Consider the following 11,788-nt stretch of genomic DNA (forward strand, 5'->3'; position numbering starts at 1 on the left):
TGTTTTCATGGCCAAAAGTTGTGGCAAAACCAATCATGGTTGTTTATTTTGGGATTTACATGAAAAGATCCAAATCCAGGCCGAAAATGAAAGTGAGATGATGTCACGGGAAACACTGGGAACAAACAAGAAGAAAAATGGTGACAAGCGAATCCCTGTCCTCCTTGCCTGGCCAAGAAACACAAGAAATCATGGAGTAAAAACACTTCCATCCATTTGTCTCTGGGACTCCACATCCCACAATGCAATGCGTGAAACTTTTCTGACAATAGCTGCATTTACATTCCCATAGAAATGCACAACATTTAAATAGCGCAATAAAAACTGGTGATAGAAACACCTGAATTTTGAAAAAAAACACTCAAAGGTGCACGCTTTCATGTGGAGGTTTTTCAGACGTTTCAATATTGAAATGTATCGCAAAAGTGCTATGGAAACACACAAATACATGACAGAACAAGACGTAAATGGTCACATGACCCCTGCTCTCTGAGAAAACATGGCGCGGTATGTGTAAACAGAAGAGGACACCAAGACATTTCTTAGCAGTATACGTCAAAATTATTGCTACCACATTAGACAGGAAACAACAAAGTAATGAGGAGTGTTATAAGGAGGTTCTCAGCATCCAACTTCCTGTGGCGAAGTTTCTCGGGATGAGATTTTACGAGAGTTACTATGGAGGCTCCTGCCCAAAACAACCATCAATGATAAAAAAACAAAAACAAAGCACAAATATGACTTTGTCGAAACTTTTGAAATATTCTTTGTTTTTTGCAAAAAACTGTAATGGAAACACAGCTAGTGTCAATAAAATGAGTGCTTACCATTGACATCAAAATAAACTTTCGATTGGCATTTTCAACCTTTCACATCTTTTTTCTGAGAAAATGATCTTGTTTATTGATCTATTAGGCCACACTATGTCTTTATCTGATAAAAAAAAAAAAGAAAATAAATCGTCCCTGAAGCTTTAAGTGTAAAAAGTTGTTAATCCTAGAAGACTCACGAAAATAATTGTTCATTTAGGCAAAATAAATGTTTAAATGTAACCACCTGACTTCACCCAATCATCCTAAATGCAAGGACAAGATTTTATGTCCTAACAGCAAATCTGACACTTTATTCTGTAATTAAACTGGAGTAGCTTTTATTATTGGTAGAGGCTATCGGTCCGTACGGTTGCCTTATCAATATACCGACATTCTATCCGTACGCAGTGCCCCTCATTGGCCAGTTTAAGTCATGTGACTAAGACTGAACCTAACCCTAACCCTAAAAATTGTTGCAATATAGGGTTATAACCTAACCCTAATCCTAACCCTAACCCTAAAACGCTACAGTACGTACGCATACTTCGGTAAATGTACCAATAGTAACGGGGGTAGCCCGTACGGCAACCGTAAGAATAGACACTTTCTTTATTATTTCATCTTCGTTGAGTATTCCAAATGAATGCTAAAGTTTCTTCACTCCATCCTTCTGCAAACACATTTACTAAGAGCAGATTAATCCGAGTTGAGTTCAGGATGTTTGTTTTCACACTGTGCCAAGTCGTCCAAACCCCGGGGGTGCTGCATGAGCCCTCTTAATCCCCCCCCCCCCCCCCCCCCCCCCCCCCCCCCCCCCCCCCACCCCTACTGCAATCACACTTGCATGTCATTCCATCTGAATTAAGACGGAACACGTGAGGCGTGTTTTCAGGTCAACTCGTACCAAAACGCTACGCTAAAGTAATCCTTCTCTCCGACACATTTCAGGGCGAGCCTGTGCTTAAATGAACGCCGTAGGCTAAGACGTGGGACGCTGAGAGTTGAAGATAATTAAAATCTTCAAAAACCCTTGAGCTTACACAGCAGAAATTATCATTATACAAGCATTGGGACTTCAAAATATGTAGATAAAAGTGCTATCCTTCACTCAGAAGCATAGAAATGACTTTTATTGGGAACAATTTTAACATCTATCTATATTATAATTCATACTAAACATTACAAAGGAATAATACTGCCCTTATTATCTTAACTATTGTTATTAGTATGGATTAATTACTGATTCAAACTGAGCTTGGAAACATTTGACAGTTTAGAAGAATAAGACCCCAAAAAAACAGTATAATTTAGAATACGTGTCAATCCGGCCCCTAAGAGCAACTGGTCCCACCCTGGGACCCACATTTTGCCACGGACATTAAATCGCGACCCACTTTTTTTTTCTTTTCTTTTTTTAGAATTCAACCAACAAAATGTTGTTTTTCAAAAATAGCTGTTGAAAACACATATATAATATTTTTTTCCAACATAAATCTACATATTTTCCTGTGCAACATGCATTTCACAGCATGCCTATCAAAAGAAAAGTTTCTTTCACAATAAAATACAACATGAGCGACATTAAGCATTTATTTAATTTTGACCAGCTGTCCGCGACCCACCCAGTACAGGTCCACGACCCACTTTTGGGTCCCGACCCACCAGTTGACAATCGCTGCCTTAGAGCATCTAATTTGGCCTGCAGGAGAAAATAAAAATGAAAGAAGACATGTATCATTGTGTAAATGACAAAATAATTCATTTGTAGATATTGCAGCCCCTCAAAATACACATGATAGAAATTTACAAATTTATTTTTTTAATCTCAAATTGATGGGAAAAAAACTCAACTTTTGTAAAACTCCTGTGAATTTCCTTTAATTATTCAGCTAAATCAAACATAATATCAAGGAAATGTGAGTAAAGTTAAGTTTAAGGTCACTTAATGCCTGGATATTGTCGGTCTCATATATATTGTATATGTAATTTATACCTGGAAGTGCAAACTAGGGCACATTTGTGTTGAAATTGCTCTTTTTCCTGCCTAAAATCTAATCTGTGACCCACATGAGATCAAACTGGTCTGTATATTTGGCCCCTGCACTAAAATGAGTTTGACACCCACGAGTTAGAACAAAGGTGTTAAAACCAAGCGATCGATTTATCATTGGATGTCATTTCATTACGTTTAGCAACGTTCTGTTTTAATGAGGGGATCACGGGTGGAGTGGACAGCGTTACTGAGGCGTGTTAGACTCAGTGATTCATTAGCAAACGTTTGCAGCTCCCATTTAAATTCTATCACAAATTATCTATAATTAGGACCTCCCATTTGCTCTCGCTGACGAGAAGCTTTGCATCACTTTTCCTCGTTCACTCTACTTTCATAACTGTTGGGATTTTCCTGTCAGTTTAAAGCGATTACAAAAGTACATTGTAAAAAGAAGAATATAAATATATATAAATATAAATCAGTGTTAAAAAGATCAACAGTTCTCCACCCATTTAATCCGAGCCCAGGACCATCCTTACATTGAAGCAGTTTCAGTGTCATGCTACAGTTAACATGCATGATGTAAAATAAGATGTACATTAAATTCCATGTGACTAAAATTTCCTTCCTTATTACAGACCTTCTGCCTTACCAGACCCTGTATTCAGCACTGTTACATCTGCCATGTGTTGATACACTATAATAATCTGGGGATGGTGGTTATTTTTGTGTTTATTTTTGTGGTTTTGTTTTTTTGGTTTACTTCTATCCTCTGTAGGTTGTTGGTTGAAATGTTTTATTTTGTTGCTGTTGGTCCTGTTTTAGTCTTGTTTAGCATTTTCTCTGTAACTTATGCTGTTAGTTTGTTGCTCTGGTTGGTCATTAATTGCTGTTTGTCTTCACATCCTGTGAGTGGGGGAGGGATTGATTAGCTCCTCCCATTGCTCCTCCCATTCCCACAGGTGTTCCTAATGACCTAATTACTGTCCCTGTATATTTAAGGTGTGGTTCTCTACGTTTCCCGGATTATTTATTTGTTTCTTGTCGGTAAGTCTGTGTGATTTTTGTTATTTGAACTCTTTGGGTTGGCTTTTTGTTGGGTTTTGTACTATGCAAGTAGGGTGAGAAGATAGACAATAATGGGCTCACAATACAGAAAAAACAAATTTGCAGTGGGAAAAATAAAATGTTTTTATTTGATTTTACTCATACTTAAATACTTACTCTAGGTTCCTTTTTAACTCAATAGTCACATAAAAATAAAATGACCCTTCAGAAGCTTCAATGTGGCCTGCAGGAGAAAGTTAAAAACAGAAAACATGAATAATTGTGTAATTTACCAACTGATTTAAAGGTGCAGTCTGCTACTCTTATAAAAATGACGTTTTGTCATATTTGCTAAAGCTGTCACTATGTAAGGACAGCTTAACATCAAACTAGTAGTTTGTGTGAAAAAAAACAGACTCATGCCAGAATGCACCGCGACCGAGCAAAAAGAACCAATCAGAGCTGGGATTGTGTTTGATGGACTGTCTGACAGTCCATCAGATGGAATTGGTGATTTTTCTGCTTGAAAGGTAATTACTGTTGCTTGATTTACATTGTTTGATTTGTAATTGTTACACTAGAACTCTGTAGTGCATGTGTTGTTCGTGTGCGCGCAGCAGCCTCTGTGTGGGCTGCTGTGACACTCTGTTGTTGCTGCTGCTGAGGTTTGTGCACAAAGTGAGCGAGAAGCGCTGCAGTAATATGCTTTTAACAGAGCATGTTATATTACTGTGATGTCGGATTAACATTAGCTTGTTAGCTCTTCTGAGGGAGGGCCTTTAGAAAGTTTGGAGGCAGGGCAAGAGAGCAGCGTGGAGAGAGGGGGAGGGAGGGATCTGAGAGTTGCGGACTGCACCTTTAATGGTAGACATCTCAGCCTCAGTTTTCCCATGCCTATGTCACATGATGACAGTCATTTTTAGTCTGAAATTTTTGAAAGAACTTGGAATTTTTCCAAAATCCTGCAAATTTCCTCAAATTATTCCACAAGATTTTCCCAAATTAAATAAAAACTGGTCACAAAATTAGGGAAAATTTAACTACAGACCATGCAGGGACTGATATGTCACGTATTGTCAGTGCCTTATATAATTTATACATGGAAGTGTAAACTCCAATAATGTTGAAACTACTCATTACCAACTAAAATCTGCAGCTTACTTAAGATCAAATCTCTTCATATTTGGCCCCTGAACTAAAATGAGTTTGACACTCCTGACCTCAGACCAATTTTTTATTTTTAAAGTGAAAAAAGTTCCACTCTGCAATTATTACAGTATATACATGTCATGCCAGTCTAAAATATAAGCAAATTACTTCAAAAATATCTTTGAAAGATGGATTTTATTTTGGTAACTCTGGTACCTTCCTTTATCTCTGTAACTGTGTCATCCAACACCAAACCTTGACATATCTAGTCCAACCCCTGCCCTCACTGATCTCCTACTGCCCCTGGTCATGGCTCTAAAACCTGGCATTAAATAACCCCAGATATGATGATCACACTGAGTCTTGGCAGCAGAAACACAGATTTCGACTCAGACCTAATTGGTGAACTACACAAACAGTTGCTGTGGCCAGCTAAAAGGTTAGCGGCCTCTCAGTCTACAATCTCATACATAATGGCATACTCACAATGGAAGTAGTGTTTTTAGTTGCTATAGCAACTAAATGACTGGAAAAGCTTTTAGGAGACCGACTCTTGCCACTATCAGACATGAGTGTTTATTGATCAATAATAAAAGACTGTAACAGCCAAACAAAGCAGACACGCTTTGATTCCAGCTCTCAAATTATCCTTTATTTTTTTAAGGCACCAGTGGCAAGGAAAGCAGATTTTCCCCTGTGCAAACTGGGAAACCCTCCTCCCAAACAGCTACCCACATCTACAGTCATCTATATGGCCACGCAGAGGGTCAACCATGTCAACACTGAATAGACAGCAAAGCATGATGGGATGAAAAGTGACATCAGTGGGTGAGTCCCCATTTATCCTGTCTTCAGATGGAGGACATTACACGCTAAGCATGGCCGGTGCATGTGTTTCTACAGCATTTAACACGCTATGTCCAACCAACAGAAGAGTTTACTGCCAATACTCCCAGAAGGGGATTATTAGGACTAGATTGCATGACCGCAAACCCAGGATCAGGGTTTGGGGTCAATTATAATTGTATGATATATGTACAATTATAATTGTAAAAATCTGTTGCTGTTGTAATCCTAATTGAATTGTAATTGAGTTCAGATAATTGACTTTGTACCGGTCATTTACAATTGTTACAGTTCTATGGCTCACACGCGTCCATAGTTAACAATTATTAAAATAAGTTTCATGTCAACTTTTCCTACTACCTGTCACTATTCTCGAGGAACATTTCACCATTTTAAAAAATAAAGTTAATATTTCGGGCTCAGATGCCCACACTAAAAATGTTAATATCAAGATCTTCAAGGACAAGGAAGCCAAACAATGCAACCAAGAGATGAGAAAGAAATTAGATGATAAATAATTTTTTGTTAGTGTATTTTACAGCTGGTTTAAGACATGGATCAAACTCACCCGTTATCATTAGAGATGCTAACACAAGAGGAAGGTTACGTTTTATTGCTTATTATCTCCCGTCACAAAGTGTGAAGGGGGCTTTAGGTTTGAGGTGCGTCCCGCCGTCCGAGTTAAAGGAGACAGCTTTTCTCAAAACCGTTTAAGGTACGATAACCAAATTTGGTGTGTCGTTTCAGGGTATCAATACCTTGATGGAGTTTGGAAATGAGGGACACGCAATTGTTTTTTCCGGCGTTATTGCCCTTGTTCCGTTTTTTGGACTCTGTTCAATGTATCTTCAAAGGGGACAGCGTTTCTCAGAAATCGTTTAGGATAGAATAACCAAATTTGGTGTGTGGCTTCAGGTTATCAATACACTGATGGAGTTTGAAAATGAGAAGTGCACAATTATTTTTTTCTGGAGTTATTGCCCTTGTTCTGTTTTTTTTTTTTTTTTTAAACTATGTTCGAGGTATCTTTAAAGGAGACAGATTCTCTTAGAACTCGTTTGTTAGTTAGTTTATTATGTGATATAATTTTCTTACGTATACATCTACATTCTTAGATTTAGGATATTTAGGAAAAGGTTGTAAGTTATAATGGCAAACAATCTGGCGGGGGATGTTGATGACTGTCTTCTTGTTTATTAATGGCTCAGTAATTGTAATTGAACTTTAGTATTTGAGAATGAAATTGTATTTTATTTTCAGGGAAAAAAAAAAAAATATTTTAATTGGAAAAAATGCAGGCCATCGTAATCATAATTGAATTGGAATTAAACATGCATAACTGACCCAAACCCTTCCCAGAATACTGAAATATTTGACAACGTAACCATGTATACAATATTTGATCCTATTGATTTGTCATAAAATTGACCACAGTACAAAAACTCCAAAAACGGAAAAGTAACTTAACTACTTCCCATTTGTCAGTCTTTGAGGTTTTCATTTTTGGGGGGCTTTTCTTTGTGAGAGCAAAATGTTATTTTTGATCCACTAGTGATGTTGAATATTGGTCCGATATCAGCAAAAATGAGTATCTCATATCTGCCTGCATCTAAAATCTTTGATATTGGCACTCTGATTCATAATTTGTTTATTTAATTTATTGGCGTTATTTTTCAGGGTCTTATAATTTATGTTAAACCTTTTCTACAAATTTATAAAATGAATATGTTCAAGGTGAAAATGTATGAAACTCTTTGGCTAATAAGAAATGGGTCAGTTCTTCTCATTCCTAACATTCCACATTAAAAAAAAAAAAAAGTATGTATGATTTGTGCTCAAATTGGATTAATATCTGTATCACAAGTGAAAAAGTTGTATCTGACAATTCTAATCTTAGCCAAAGTCATTGAGTCTGTGTGACCTACAGCAGAACATTGAGATGATTAAAAACATTATTGAAATTCTCCCACTTAATTCAAAATGGTCAGAGGAGACTCTACATATCTCAGTATAGAATCTAGACTTGAAGTTCTCATTCAATATCCATTTATTAATGAAGCTCCAACATGTATTAAACATATTCAGATATTGTTGTTGTGAGGCCGATTTCAGTAGTACTTTTACGTATTTTTGAGCATTTTTTGTGAATTTTTGTTGTCGTTTTGCTTGTTTGTTAGTGCTGTGGGTTTGGAGAGTAATTTGTGTTTTTCTTGTCTTTTTGTGTAATTTTGTATTTTTTTTTGACTAATCTTTAGTTTTACTGTTTGTTTTTTTTTGTAGTAGTAGTTTGGGGAGTTTTTTTATCTTGTCTTTTACTGTATTTTCCTGCATAGCTGTAATTCTTTGTATTTTTTTAATGTATTCTTGCTCATTTTGTGTATTTTTCTGTAATTTTGTATATTTACCTTAGGGCTGCATGTGGCCCCCGGGCCGCCAGTTGCCTATGTCTGATATAGTACACAAAAGTCTAGAAGTTTGGAATTTTTGATATCGCTACAAAAAGGTTTATAAATCCATAGAACTACTAATGCAGATGCACGAACACTCTCAAAAAGCCGACAAATTAGTTTCCCAGCTGGAAGTTTCCATACCCTGGAGCCTTCACGAGTCTGCACTGGGAGTTAAAATTAAAGCACAGAATGGTGCCACGTTCACTTACCTCTGATTTTTTTTATTTATTTTTTTTATGCATTCCATGCACTTTCCGTTTCAGTTTCACATCAGTGATTTCATGCACAAAACTGATTACATTTTTTTTTTTCTCCCTCTTGTATAATTGATAAACTAAGTTCTAATGACGATTGCACCTGCTACGTAGAAATTTGCATCTCTCTCTCTTTTTAAATGACTTTAATTATTTGCTCCAAATGGTTGATCTAATGCTGAACTTCAGCTTGTAAGCTAAAGGTGTTAAAGTACAACACCCAGTCGTTCAAGCTTTTCTCTCCATATGAAAAACGAGGTGATTCACGAGTACCAATATCCCCCCCCCCCGAGTTCATGTAAATCTACTTATTTGAGAGTCACTGTAAGGGATTTTTGTAAGAAGTGGTCATGCCATGTTCTGCCCAAAAAACTGCTTTTATACTTTAAAACAGACCGTGATGACTCCCAAAGAAATTAGGATTTTAATCTCCAATAATGTGGGGAAACGCTAAATCTGCATTAGTAAAGTACCCTTCCTTGAGTTATGACAAAACAAAAAGATGGGACAAATAAAAGGGAACAAAAAACAGGAAATGTAAAGAACCACTATTTGATGTGGTAAGGATGGATGACGTCTGTGTTGGACAGCTCCAGGTGCTGAAATTTCAGCATTCAGGCCAAGCTGGATTTCAGCATCCCATCAATTCAGAACCTCACACGCGGCACAGGTTGACTGACAGATTGACACCCATTGGTTGACGGATGCTGTCAACAAAAAATCTGACAAAGAACTGAAATAGCCATGTGCTGCAATAAAGTCCGTCTAGGGTTTTGGAATGTAAAGCCACGCATAAAAATAGTGGAAAACACACCAAGGAGCCAAAAGCGTGGCTTGAAATAAGGAACTGGTCAAAATAAAAAAAAAAGCCCAAAAAGATGGTGAATAATCAGGGAATGTGATTGTTAAAAATGTTTGTTTTTTTATCTTAAATGGGGAATAATGGATTTAATGAACTTATCCAGAGCTGTTTCTCCACCAGTCCTAGTTGTGCATTTGTTGGTGGTTTGAATCCCTGAGTAGTCAACCATTAAAACCCATACCATGAGAATAATTGAATCTCCAATGAAAGTTTGCACCCCACAAATATACAGCACCCAGGACATTAGCAAAATAAATAAATAACCCAGTAATGAGAAACATGGAGAAAAGCATTGGGATGTTCTGGTCTCATAAATATCCACAAAGACTAGATCGATTCCCAACTGGTTTGTCGTAAACCTGTACTGGATGGGTTGTGGACTGGTTGGTCATAAATAAATAAATTAATGTCTCTCATGCTGGACTTAATTTGAAATAAACTTTTCTTTTGACAGGCATGCTGTGAAATGCATGTTGCACAGAAACATTATTTATGTGTGTTTTCAACAGCTATTTTTGAAAAACTAAATCTGGTCAGGTTATCAAAATGTGAGACCAGTTGAGAACCCCGTCAAGAGCAGTGCTTCTCAAATGAGGGTGTGTGTACCCATAGGGGTACACACATATATATATATATATATATTCAGGAGACACTCAACATTGTTTCTTTCCACTTATTTAGAAAATGTAATTATTTCAGACGTGGGTTATCACTTATTCATTTTATCTTTAGTCAATAGTTTTTTTTTTCCTTCTCTCCACAGTATCTGAGCAAAATGTATTCGGACAAATGGATACTTGACTCAGAATAAAAACTATAGGTTATTGGTGTGGGATGATGAGTTTTGTACCTGGTTGGTAGAAAGCTGCGCCTTCTGGGAGATGAGCAGCTGGACCAGGATGTGGAGCCCGGAGGTGAAGAGTCCGGCCAGGATGGCCCAGGTGAGGGGCAGCGGCAGCATGCTGTAGGTGGCGAACAGGGTGAAGAGCACGTACCCCACCCCGTCCCCCAGCAGCCCGTAGCCCAGCCCGGCCGCCAGGATCTGCGTGGCCATGGCCACCCAGGTGACCACGCCGCTGTACTGCAGGTAGCTGTGCGAGGTGGTGTCCTTCCTCACCACCACTAAGGCACAAATCACCACCTCGATGCCCGTGAAGAAGCCCAGCAGCGTGCCTTTGATCGGGTCCATGGGAGAGGACGCCAGGGTGAGGTGCAGCACCAGCAGGGTGAGCTTGGTCACCACGTCCAAGATGTTCATCACAACCACAGATTTGCGCCTCTGGCCCAGAAAGTAGCGCTGGTAGAGCCGCTCCAGGTCCCTGGACTTGAAGGCGTTGCGCAGCGTGGGGAAGATGACCCCCCGGTACGTGTAGCCCCAGTTCAGGAAGAAATCCGAGTTGCTCGGTGCGCAGTCGATCTGCAGGAAGCCCAGGTCGCTGCTGGCGCGCTCTGGGAACACTTTGGTGCCGCCGTTGTTGTGCCGGTCCCCCACAGACGTCCGACCCGCAGACTGCTTCCGCTGCTGGCTCGGGTCGTAGGGCTCGTCCGGGCTGATGCCCTTCACCCCGCCCTGCTCGTGGATGAAGCGCTGCTCGGTGATGTGTCGCACCGCGGTCTGCCACAGCAGGCGCTTGGGTCGCGCGCTGCCGCTGCCGCTGCTGTTGCTGTTGTTGCTGCTGCTCGGGGTTCTGTTGATGGTGTACAGCTCCTCACTGGCGCTGGAGCACCGGACCTCGGACAGCTCCATCACTGCTGCTGCTCTTCTATTGTCTTCTCCTCTCCTTAGGTTCGGTTTGTTTCCTTATAGGAAATAGTTTAGCGATTGTGGGAAGATGTCATCCTCTCGAACCGGAGACACGAGCTTGTTCTCTGTAGGTTGGAGGTCATTGTCACGCGAGGGATCCCCGAGCTGAAGAAACGGCACACAAATCCTCCTCGAGTGGAAAAACATCTCCGGGATTACCCGTTCATTACCACCATCCTCACTCAGAATAACCGTGGCTGCAGCCACCGCGCGCCCACCGCCCGCACCATCGGGATGCTGCGGTGCGACCGGAGAGCCTGGTTTGGACGCAGGCGGTGTTTGGGAAAAAAATAAAATTAAACAACTGTATATATCGGCTCGTGCGTCGCTGGCACAGCTGGATCCGTTCACTTCGCCATCCGTCTCCAATTTGCGCCACAGGGATCCGCGTTAAATCCAGTTCTTCTTAAATAATAATGAAAAGGAAAAACATATACACAAGCTGAAAATGATTGGATTCCGTGAGATCAATTTAGGCTCAAAACAGGGATAAAATGCGTAAATATCCACCAATGCGGTCTCGAGACACACGGGAACTTATTGTTTGTTGCGCGCACGGCTCAGCAGACAG

At 39.6% G+C, this 11,788-nt stretch overlaps 1 protein-coding gene across 1 annotated transcript in view; it reads right to left on the bottom strand.

The window, feature by feature from the left end:
- The window catches only part of LOC114479577 (adenylate cyclase type 8-like), a 46,412-nt gene extending 34,921 nt beyond the window's left edge, over positions 1–11,491 (bottom strand). Inside the window, exon 1 of the mRNA XM_028473321.1 lies at positions 10,264–11,491. Within this exon, the coding sequence (XP_028329122.1) occupies positions 10,264–11,160 (897 nt within the window). The 5' untranslated portion in view covers positions 11,161–11,491. The remainder of the gene's footprint in view (positions 1–10,263) is intronic.
- Positions 11,492–11,788: the final 297 nt, after the last annotated feature.

Source organism: Gouania willdenowi, chromosome 17 (assembly GCF_900634775.1).
Source record: "Gouania willdenowi chromosome 17, fGouWil2.1, whole genome shotgun sequence".
Classification (NCBI taxonomy): Eukaryota; Metazoa; Chordata; class Actinopteri; order Blenniiformes; family Gobiesocidae; genus Gouania; species Gouania willdenowi.